The sequence below is a fragment of the Charadrius vociferus genome, unplaced genomic scaffold (assembly GCF_000708025.1).
Source record: "Charadrius vociferus isolate BGI_N301 unplaced genomic scaffold, ASM70802v2 scaffold472, whole genome shotgun sequence".
In the NCBI taxonomy this organism is placed as follows: Eukaryota; Metazoa; Chordata; class Aves; order Charadriiformes; family Charadriidae; genus Charadrius; species Charadrius vociferus.
In genome coordinates this window covers 8487608-8499715 of record NW_009647735.1, presented here as the reverse complement: position 1 = coordinate 8499715, position 12108 = coordinate 8487608, and the positions used below count along the sequence as shown (strand labels likewise).

General features: G+C 44.4%; 1 protein-coding gene across 2 annotated transcripts in view; it reads right to left on the bottom strand.

The window, feature by feature from the left end:
• The window catches only part of KLHL13 (kelch-like family member 13), a 76317-nt gene extending 70274 nt beyond the window's left edge, over positions 1-6043 (bottom strand). The window contains exon 1 of one of the 2 annotated variants that reach the window (XM_009881731.1): positions 5977-6043. Coding sequence is in view for 1 of the 2 variants with exons in the window: in XM_009881730.1 (XP_009880032.1) it covers positions 5954-5962 (9 nt within the window). In the remaining variant the exon portion in view is untranslated. The other variant, XM_009881730.1, reaches the window with a different exon arrangement.
• Between the last annotated feature and the right edge of the window lie 6065 nt (positions 6044-12108).

The window sequence follows — 12108 nt, the reverse complement described above, 5'->3', positions numbered from 1 at the left end:
CTCAGATCTCTTTGGCTTATAGTGTTTGCTCTTGTTGCTGCTGTTATATTTTTGCCATCATTCTTTCAAATACACAAAAGGAAGTACATATATTTATGAATAATGATTCATTTCCTATATAACCCATTATATTTGTTTTAACGACCTTCAGCATGAATTTAGGAAGAAAATTTAAAAGGTGTGTGGTTAAGACCCATGTAAAATTGATTAGCATTTCACTGAGAAGTTAAACGACTTTTAATTCCAACTCCAGAAAATAAATAAGAACACCACATGTGTTGGTGCCAGCGCACACAACTCACATAGCAGACACCCTGTGAAACTGTTTGATTTTTATGCCTATATTTTCACAGCATCCCAGCCTGGTGGGGGCTGGAAGGGCCCTCTGGAGCTCCCCCATCCCACCCCCTGCCAGAGCAGGGGCACCTCCAGCAGTGGCACAGGACGGCGTCCAGGCGGGTTTGGGATGGCTCCAGAGGGGGAGACTCCCCCACCTCTCTGGGCAGCCTCTGCCACTGCTCTGCCGCCCTCACAGCAGAGAAGGCCCTCCTCAGGTCCAGATGGAACTTCTTGTGTTCCTGTTGTCCCTCGTCCTGTCGCTGGGCGCCACTGAGATGGGTCTGGCCCCATCCTCTTGCCACCCGCCCTTTAGATATTGGTAAGCACTGACGATATCCCCTCAGTCTTCTCTTCTCCAGGCTAAATTTTGGCTATTTTGCCTTTTATCAGAATGCTCTAGGGTTTTCAGAATTGATAGATGATGCACACGGCTTATGTAGGTAACGTGTATCAGTTAAGGTCAGCTCTTCAGAAACAACCACGAGTGAGTGACACAAGAGATGCCAAAGAGTGTACAATAAAGCCAGCGGGGCACAGCCTGGGAAGCCATTGAACAAACAAGCCCACCCGTCCGCGGTGACAAACATCTGAGCACAACATGAACATGACAAATACACTTGTCAGTTCAGAGAAGAGACCTCGGCAAACATGCCGTTTCTCCAGAAAGTGAGTTGTTTTCACACGGTGCTCAGAAATCACAAACCCAGAAGATGCTGAGCGTTAGCCTGACCCATACCATTAACACAGTCCTTTCTCCAGCACAGTAGCCAAGGAAAATTAAAACCATAACAAAACCGAACTGCTGAAAAACAGACTGTAGGCTAAATCCAGAGGGAGCAAGAGGCTAGATTCTAGCCTGGGAACATTAGTGAAGGACATGGTTCCATGTCCCGCTTGGTCTGACCTAACGAGCACTCGCCCGCCTTGCGCCAAACCTGACGAAGCAGGAGCTGCCCCACGGGAGCACACGCTGTCGGAGGGCAAGCAGTGCCCAGCACGGCCAGGCCAGTGTGGCCCAGCACCCACCCAGCAACCCAGCCAAGGGCAGAAGGTGGCAGCAGCATCGCCCCTTTCAGCAGCAGCTGATTAATTCTGACATTAAACTATACTGTTAAAAATAAAAAAAAAAAAAAAAAAGGTTTACTCTCTAAATAAGTAGCAATAAGACAATTCTCTCCCTAAATACAGAGTATAGGCCTAGAAAAGGCATTTTTATCTTAAAAGTAGGATATAGAATAGCCTGATGTTTTCACCATGAACTTTGTATGCATTTCTGGGCATTAGAATAACCTCCCAGTTTTTATAACGGGCATCAGAGTTGCATTACCAGAGAGCATCATTAACATATATCAAATATCACCTGATAATCAATAATTAACATACAGAATCATTACTAATTTCTACCTACAAACTAAAGAGTATATAAGTATTTAAATATTTTCACTAAAAATCAAGTCCACACACAAAAGGTACCTTCTGTAGTCTAAGATACGGGCTTTACCTGAAGCTACCAGTTTGCTTCAGTCAGCCAAGGCACCGCCTTCTGAAAACCCCTGTGCCCTAAAGGAAGCCAATAAACTGCTGAAATACAACCCAGATAGCAGAACAGATCTTATCCTAACGGAAATTTAGGAATTGTATTAAATGAATAAGTTTTGCCCACCAAAAGCAATGCTACCATGCTCGTTAACTGCAATTACATAATGTCCTTTGTTAACGTGCTTTAAAAATATGTTCAATAAAAAATTTATTTGACCTATTTTAGGAAGACAAAATAAACCGCGCTTCAGCATGTTCACACAAGCTTGGAAGTCTTTGGTAATATTTTACGCATAGAAAACAAGCCTCTCCATGTAGTATTTCACTCTTGCTATATGCAAGAGAAAACAGTTTTCTGAAGATCGAACCATGAACACACTGCTTAGAAATCACACCCAAGTAAAACACCTGCAGTTTAAAATGGCACCATAGGCAGCAGGAAAATGCTGTGCCATATTAGATGCCCCTATATTACGCTCTTAAAACCGGGAGCTTCAGCGGTTCCAGCATAGTCTTAATTCAGCCACAGGGAAGGAAGGGACTTTTCCCCATTAGGCTGAGCCCTAACGAGACCAGCTCCACGCAGCAATCCCAGCCCAGGACCAAAGGAGAGGGGGACAAGGAGGGGGCTGCAGAGAACACAGCGCCGTGAGCTTAAGGTGCCAGCACAGGGAGGGGACCAGGAGGCAGCAGGGGCAAGGAAAGCCCGAGCGAGACAAGCCAGCTCCCTGCCAGAGCCCCGCAGACCTGCCAGGTCAGTAACTCCCCTGGGTTCCCATGGGCTTTGTTGCTTGGACAGCAGCACCGCTTTCTCCCTCCTGCCCTTGGTCCAAACATCTGCACCATCTCTTCAGCCACAGCTGCAGCTCCAAGCATTGCTCATCTGAGCATCTGGCAGTGGCAGCTGCCTAAAATGCTGCTGTCCTCCTACTGCTGTCACCACAGCCACCACCCAGAGCAGGTCCCTCCCGACAACGATGCCCGTACTCCTGTTTGTGGGTGTCCAGGCTATAAAGCGAGCGTCTTCCATGTCACTCCTCTATTAAAGGCAACGTGGGCTTCTGCCTCCGTGTTATGACTGGAGCAAAGTTTTGAATCATTATCTCTCAACAGCCCTGAAAGTAGAGAGCTGTGACTCTCAGCCTACACGGGTTGTTCCCCTTTGCCAGGGGAGCATTTCCCATTCTGGGCAGCGTATGGCACAGATTTAGAGGCATCAACTAAATACTGCTCAGAACAGGTTAATGAAAAGGCCAGTTCACACCAGACTGAAAACAAGTGATAACGACAGGAGGTGAAATCCTGTGAAGCTTCCTAGTAAAATAAGGTACACTTCAGTAGACTGAAATCTCCCAGTCTTCAGAAGCAACTTCTGGACAACCACCATACATTATCTGACAATAACAGCAAAAAAAAAGCTCAGAACATTAAAGGCCACTTTCCCATTTTCTGCTGTAAAACCTTTTGGTACCCCTCTCCTATATGACACCCCAGAGTACCAGAGCCACCTGCTTCACCGACAAACTAAATCCATGGTATTTCCTTAAGCTACCATTCAGGTATCCATGTGACAAGCCACCTTGGAATCACTTTCCACTAAATGCTGAGCCTCCCCACCTGCTGTTACTTTCATCAGCCACGTCCTTTACCTGCAGGCTGCTTCTAAACCACATCCTTGGAAAAAAAAAAAATCTACATATGCAAATAAAGGCCTGGGAAAAATGCTTCTGGATCAAGTTAGTCAGCATGATTTCAAACACCAATCGCCGTCAGCAAGCTTGCTAATTTTGGAGCACTGTTAACAGGTGAAGGTGGAAGCTAAGGGAATGCCAAGTTGCAGATCAACTTAAAGGCATTAGTTTTCCTAATTTTTTTCCTTTGTTTTCTAACAGAAATGCTGAGCATACCTTAAAAAGACACAACCACTGAACTGATAACTCAGGAAACAGCAGGCCATGAGGCTATCCAGAGCACAGCATAGCGCACACCGCTCACCGACTTATCGTAAGCCAAACAAATGACATGAGAGTTGAATAAGATGCGTTTCACATGTTAGTAATTTAGCTTATTACTCAGTAGCATGTGGACATTTTCTAACACTACGGGATTAATAGCAAAGGTAAGATTCGGCTTTCTAAAGCTATTTGTCCTAGAAATGGACATTAAGAACCTCCCAGGCACAAGGACCTTGAACACCAGTACAACAACAGTCCAGCTCTCTTGGCCCCAGTCACCACCTCACAAGGAGAGCCCGAGGAGAAGCCACACAGCTTTTCGATAACTGACTGGCAGGGAACAAAAAACCCAAGATCATTCTAGGTGTCTCAACTTGCACCAAGAATCATTTCCACCCTCAAAATTCCTCTTAACTACACCGTACACACATGATTATTCTCTGACATTACGTACATTTGTTCTCAGGTCCACAAGAAATCACAAGGCTTTCTCAGAGCAAACCTGTCAACAGCAAAGTTCCCTGCCTTACCTTTCAAAGGGGGAACCTTGCTAAATAGGACAGTTTAAAATGAATGAATGTTTAAGCACAGCTTAAATTGTTAGCTTGGTCTCTCCATGATGAGAAAAAGTAAACTGAAGCTTTAGCCACATTCTGGTAAGATTTCAAAGCTATTTAATTATCTACAAATACACACATTTCTGTTTTTCAGCTAAGCTGAACAAACTTCTCGAAAAGCCTTAGGAGTATCTCCTTGTGATACATACACTATTTTGCACAAAGAACTAAACAGCTTCCCATGTCTTTATCAATTGTTCTAATAAATAACCTAAGGCTACCTAATTTGATCCACAGCAATTTAGCAATTACAGTATTTTCATCAAAGGAGAGTTCTGAGATTTTGAAGACGTTAACAGTGCCTAACATTTCAAGTATATCAACCAGCTTTTCCAAGCCCTGGGTAAAACACTGCTCCCGTGGAAGAATTAAACACGACATGGTCAGAGAATTCTACAGAAGAAAATGAAATATTTTTCATTTGAACATTTGAATGTTAAGCATTTAAACTGCTGTGAAGAGTTTAGACACAAGCGTTTCCAAGAGCTGTTGATTTACAATTGACTATATCCAAATCACGGTATTTAACAATACAAAAGTCTTCTAATTTCTGTCCCACTAAAGGCTGACAAATAGTGTCAACAGCATCTGCTGAAAATTTGCACTTCACCAGCATGCTACTCACCCACACAGTCTCTCATAAGTCATCTGTTTTGTACTGGGAAAATTCATCAGAATAATTTTCAATGCATCAATTTAAGGATGCCTACTGCAACATCTGGAAAGGGCTATATAAAGAATACAGAGCATGTATGTACATAAATATTTATCCATGTATCCTTCAAACTAGGAAGTTTCAGGCTATCAACAACACAAAAATATACGAATATTTTGATCAACACTTAAAAATTATCTTTAAAGGTGCCTGCTTTCTTGGATGCATAAACCATTTAATCAACATCTGTTAAAAGCTGTTTCATACAAGGAAAACACTACACACAAGCCAGATGTGAAAGGTCAGACCTATTTAACCAAACTACTGTCTAACAGGAGTCGATCCCGGAGCAGTGAGAGTAAAACCATGCTGCGCTCTGACAGCTTCCCTCAGCCAGCATTTCAGGGACTTCCTCCCACAAACTGCATCCCAAATGCAGCCTTTACCACTCCACAATTCACTTTTTTCTTCCACTAATTTGTCTAATCCCATTTGCGTTCAGGCTATCCTGTGACACAGGAGTCTCGATGTAATTTCACACGAGATAACAATATAATTCCACATTACAGGAAAGCATCCTTCAGCTATCACCTCAATAATTTCGTAACACACCACCCACAGTGGCTTTCCCACCTCCAGTGGGATACTGGCTGCAGGGACTGCCCCAGTACGGTTTCCCAAAGCGTGCTCCCCTGTGGAGCCACCCCTCGACTCGCTGTGCTGCCTCTTTACTGCACAAAAACCTGGGAGCACATCCACATTGAACTACACAACGTGTTGCCTAATTTATGTTAATTGAACAGGAAGTGGGGTTTTCCCATTAAAAATAAGAATAATTATTTGCATACACAAAGCATCTCAACTTTCTTACTGTTCATGGCAGGATCCCAGGGCTACGTTTCGCCATTCCCAAGGAGTCCAGGTTAATTTTGACATCTAGAACAAGGTTCAGGAAGAGAAAAAAAATTGTCACACATGTTTGCACGCTATTATTCACTGTAGATGTTATTTTAAAGAACTGCAGGGTATAGCATCTCCAACAGAGTTAACTATTGGCTTCTGCAGCTCTGAGCTCTGTCTCCACTGCGAGTGGAAAATTGGATAGCCCCACTGCTTGCCCGGAGGGAAAGTTCACATAACTCACTACAAAATCTGAGCATCCTGCTCTTTTCCATGTATACAGAGCATTTCAGACACAATTCTGCAAGACCACGGCTTCAAATAAAAATCAATTTCAACAATAGCGCGGAAGGAAAAAAAAGCCAGAGCTAACTTTTGCTTTTAAACTAGTCTCTCTGTGTATAAGAAGTAGAGCCACCATTTTAGGCAAATCACTAAATGCACCCAAGTCACAGGAGGTACAGAAGTCCAAACAGAAGTAATACCTTCCATCATGATACTAATGCTTTTCACAAATTCACCCCTCCGTCGCTGTCAGAGCAGGCGGCCGTCGGGCTGGGCTTGCAGAAAGAGCACCGGTCACAACAGAGCTGCGATAGCGCAGAGTTACAGCGAAAGGTCGCACGGCTATTTGGAAGTCATCTTCCCGGCCAGAATGAAGAACTGGGGAGCAGGAGTTGGTAGGAGACAGTGCTTTTCTTTTCAATGCTGAAAAGACAGCATGTCCAATTGAAAAGGAAAAAGGCAGCCAGTTGCCCCAAAACGCAAAGAGCAATTAGCAGTACTGTCATTTGCAATGGCAGTCGTGGTTTTTTATTCATTCGAACGTGAAGCGGTGCGAGGAAACACCGGCAATGACACTGCCGGCTTTCACTTCCCCCCCGGTTCCTCTCAGAAAAGAAAAAAAAAAAATTGAAACCTCACACTTGGCAACTCGTGTTCTCACATGCAGTTACACCAATAAGTGGGGGTCACTTCTACAATTCAATGAATGAACAGCATTTTTTCAATGACAAGCCCTTGCCAACCTACGGTTATTCATCCAGTTAAAACAATGAAACAATACTAACAACATAGGAAACCACAAGTTAACCAACAGTAACAGATATGAAGCGCTATGGGACATTCAAACTTCTTAACCAAATCAAAAGAGTTACCCGGAGATTAGAGAGGCTACTGCAGTCTTAATTCATGAAGCTGTCTTCCTTTTGACGCGCCTCCTTAAAATGTGTCAAATTATTTTGCTTTTCATGGATGTGTATCTCTATGCCAGCCATCAGCAAGACACATGGTCCAGAATTAAAGGCATATTAATATGGCAGGGATGACACCGACAAGTCATCAGGAAGCCTCTTGGGTCATTTTGGTGACGAAAGCCAGCAGGACGAGAAGTCAGAAGGTAGTTCCCAGTGGCAAGAAGCTCTCTAACGCCGGGCGTAAGATCACCAGCCCCATCAGAGGGTCCTGCGTAACCTGCGTCGCTGCAGAGCCGTGTCAGGCGGCTCCAGCCACGCAGCGGCACAGCGGAGGCCCTTGTGAAAGGCTCTCAGCAATGAAAATCCCCAACAACGGCAGACTTGTTAGCCGCATCTGGGATGGCACTGAAACAATAAAGTCAATACAAAGATAGCGTTTTTTCCTCCAACCCACTCTTCCCCCCGCCCCCCCCCATTTCTTTTTCCACCATTATTTATTCCTGACTCTGTGTTCATGACTGTAAAGTGTTGCCATGCAACCTCTTCTCTTGCACTTTCGCATTTTCCAGCCCAACTCCCTCCTACCATTAATTTTACTCATGAATAAACAATCTGAACTGGTAACGGGAGCTGGTTATAACCACAGCGCGGACCTTCTCTGTACGCACGTGGGGAAGAACACAGCCATGCCATCCCACGTCCCATGCCACCCACCAGCCTGGCCGCGCTGCCAGAACAGGGCTAGCGCTCCTGCCATCCCTCACCTCCCCAGAAACCACGTCTACATCGAACCGCTGCTTCTTTCATCCCACACCAGCAGAGCACTACAGCTTAACCAGAAAATATCTTCATTCCCTGTGAGGACGATGAACTGGGATTCTCTTAGCTCACTTGTAATCGCGGGGTTATTTGCGGGGGAGAAGCCACATTTCTGCCTGTCGAGCAGCTTTTTACATTGTGAACCTGTGCACCAGGTCCGGATCTCCTCCTCTAGATACAGCTGTGCCGTGGAGGAGCTCAGCACCCTCAGCTGCTCGTCCCTGCTCTCGGCCAGGCGGCCACCAGCTGAGCTGCTCTTAAGTACTGGCTAACCTATTTACTCAGGATCAACCGATACAAAGAGCGATTATTTAGGCTGTTTAAACCACTCCGGCTTATTTTGCTTGGCTTTCTGCAGAAGAGCTCGCACAACTGCCTAAGCTGCCAGAGGTAAGGTTTACAGCCCCCTTACTGAAATATTTTCTCCTCCTACAAACCAGGAACGGTGGCCAACAACAAAACCAGACAAGAAACCCCTGCCAGCATCCCAAAAGAAACTAGGGCTGTTGACACACTCGGCATCACCCAAGGAATGAATGTGAAGAGGAGGGCAAGTCTTGCTTACATCTCCTCAACCCTTTCCAGGGAAGGAGTTTCCCCTAGCTCTCCACCTAGAGAAGGCGTAACTCGGAGCTCCACAAGCGGCAACGGCCACGTGAGCACTAATATTAACACAGCACACAAGCCTTTGCCCTTGGAGGAAGGCAAGAGATGCTGGCAAAATCCATCAAGTTGCCTAAAGACCACAAGTTTTGAAAGAGAAAAATGCTACCAAGTCCAGCTACATGCTTACTAAGATGTTGTCAACCATGTTAACCGCTTTTTTTGTTCCGTTGTACCCTCCCCACCCACTGCCACACACTAACCCCAGAAAAATAACAGGCGGAAGAAAGACTACAGTAGCGTAACAAGATTTGGGAACAGAAACTGCCTTTTTGTTCTGCACACGTGAAGCACTATCATACCAAGGTCTCGGTCCGTCACTGTGGTTCTTAAAACCATCAGGTATACAGATCAGCAAGAGCACTAACAAAACAAAAAAAAAAAATCAAGAAATTGTGGTAGAAAAGCAAAACCTCAGGGTCTCTACCTTCTTGCTAAAAAGGGATACTAGGGGAGCTGTGCCACGGTCCATTTAGAGCCTCACAGCAAACTCCTCCATGAATTCAACCTTATATTAAGACAAGCTACTAAACCATTCCTGAAAAAAGGATTAGCCTACTTCCAAAGATACGGGCCAGGCTTTCTGGTAGCAAGCGATACCACCAACATCACTAAGATAACTGAGCTAATGACACTTCCACCAACTCCAAGATAGCCGGTAATGTGATCATCTCATTACTGTTCTCCTTTAAATACTAAAACTCCCTGTTCAGACATTAAGAACAAAATTTTCAGACTCACGGGGAAAATATGGTACTGAGTCCCACCTGGATTACAAGACTGCCCACACCAGCCCTTCTACCATGAAAGACACTACTCTAATGAAGAACAGAGTCAGTGAACGCTTACGTATTTACCATTACTCCTCCGTGACAAATGTGAGCAGCCACAAGAGACTGGTGTGATTTGCATAGCTACCCAGGGAGCAACATAAAGCAGCTCGAGCAATCTAGTAAATTCAGGTTCAATATTGCTGAATTTTATCATTTGAATCTTTTGTAGCTCAAGTGCTTAATTCATAATTTCCCTTTGGAAAGTGTAAGCTCACAAAGTCTTTAGTTTATATACCTCATAGGTCATATGCCCTGATGGAAATACTTTAATTCCACTGTATAAAAACAAGCTTAAAACAGCAAACACAAGACCGCAGCTTAAATTTCTAGGTATAACAACATCCCTGCTAAATTACAAATTCAACATTAAAGAGAACAGAACTGGTTACATTCTGTTCCTGTTAAAAGTTTCCAACATAAACAGGCAATAAAATACAGTTGTTAATAAAGGACAGCAATACAACCACATATGTATTTTGTAACTTCTACTTGCTACTACTTAAAAAGTTACTCACTGCTGATGAGCGGAAAGATGATCAGGGAGGGGAGGCGGGGGGATAAACTATTAATACACGTCTTCTACAACACTGGCACTCTGGTGGATAATCAGCTTCTAAAAAAAAAATAATATGTATACACAGAATACATGCCAACGCTTGTAGGATTCCAGTGCCACTCACGGCTTTCTTTAAATAACGGATGTGCTACTCACTTCCTCGGTTCTATTCAAAATCTGTGGGCAGCCATAAACTTGCCCGGAACCGTGCCTGTTTCGTAACACCGGAGCTACTTGAGAGTGGCACTGAGAAGCTAAAAGTTGACACGGCAAAAGAGCAACCCATTTCTCCCTCTCGGCTTCCTTCAGGAGCCAGATGACATCTGTGAGCAGGGTGCAGGCCAGCGTTTTGATTCCTCCAGAGCTGAGACAAAAGCTTTCCCCCTACCTTACTGTAGAGCTGAACTCACACTTTCATGAATTTATGTGGATCATTCAGCTCCAAGACAGGTAGAAAGCTAGCTGGAGAACAGCAATCCCGGGAGCATCTCCTTAAAGGCATCTGGAAACATGAGTAGTTTGAAGTGGGAGCACTGCCCCGGTCCTGCTGCGTTGAGTTTGATGCTCCATCCCCAGCATGTGCTGGGAGAAGCAGTCCTGCTTCCCCTCCGCTCACCTCCAGCCACATCATTCCTGCCTCTACCTGTGAGAGCAACAGCAAGGTGTAGCCACAGGGCGAGTTAGCAAACTGATAAAAACGTTCCCGAGTGGGTTAGTTTCCCATGAGATAAGCAGCATGAAAGAAATCACCCCGCAATCATACAAGCGTTAGCTCTGCCAGGGGAGCTGCAGCGGGAAAGCAGGGGCACAAGGCAGGACCACCCAGAGATGTCTCAGATGAGGTAACTCCAGCACCAAACTGCCTCCAAAGCCTCTAGTATCAGATTTTGCCCTCCACGTATGAATCTTCTGGTTATTTTTCAATCCATAAGACGTTTATAAATAAGTTTAAAATTTAAAAGTAATGTTTTGCTTGTATTTCCTACAGAATTATTTAAGTACGTAGAAAATATACTACAACAATAAGTAACAGAAATAGAGCTTCAACTTTAGAGAGCCGGGTTTTGTGCCAGTACAGTAAAAACCCGCTGGATATTACAGATCATCATCGTAACATACTGCTGGATATTTCACATCAGTGTTATCAGATAAGGTCAGTTATTCAAAGGAATCAAAATTCCCACGCTGCTAAATGAAATGCACGTGGAACACACTCAACTTGAAACCAGAACAGACCACTCACATGAAGATCCAAGAAAACAATCAGGAAAAAGGAAATGGATTGAAATTCACATTTATCCTTGCTTTCTTCAACCTACAGGACTCTCTAATATTTAATCACTTGTACACCTCAAAATCCTGCTTTATTTTTTTTTCATGACATGGAACCTCACCTTCTCGTAACAACAGTTTGCACTTGACCAGATGGAGGTGTAATCAAGCTCATTTACAATGTACCACGGTTTTCATTTGTCATGTTACTAAATCCTGGTCTGCAATTTCCAAATGATACAGACTGATAAAATTGGGCCTGTCAGTTTATTTTTCTCACCGAGATTAAAGGCAACAAAGTTCTTCCCCTGCTTCCCTGCAAAAGTGGAAATTTACATTCAGAACGGGACTAACACACTGAGATGCTGAGCACTGCAATATCTGTTCAAACATCTACTTTTAAGCCCTGGGAGCTGGGACAGGCACTCAAATCATCCCATCCCTGGTTTTATCCATGAGATTTGTGCAACGCATTCCCACATGCTTTTTGCTGACTGTTGTTCTTCTAGCAAGGTGGAACAGCTTAGACAGGACCGCCATCCTAAAGCAGCTTATACCTCCCACCTTCAGGCAAATTAAGAGACTTCCGAGAGGCAGGACAAACAAGTACGTACGCCAGAAGGCAGAAGGAGCCCAAGGAAGGTGTCTGACATCATGGGTAAATAGTCCTGCTGCTTTGACTACTGACAGCCAGTTCCGCTTCGGGTCCCATCCACACCTGCACAAAAAAACATCAGCAGTTTGGCCCTGTCAACAGCCTCCCA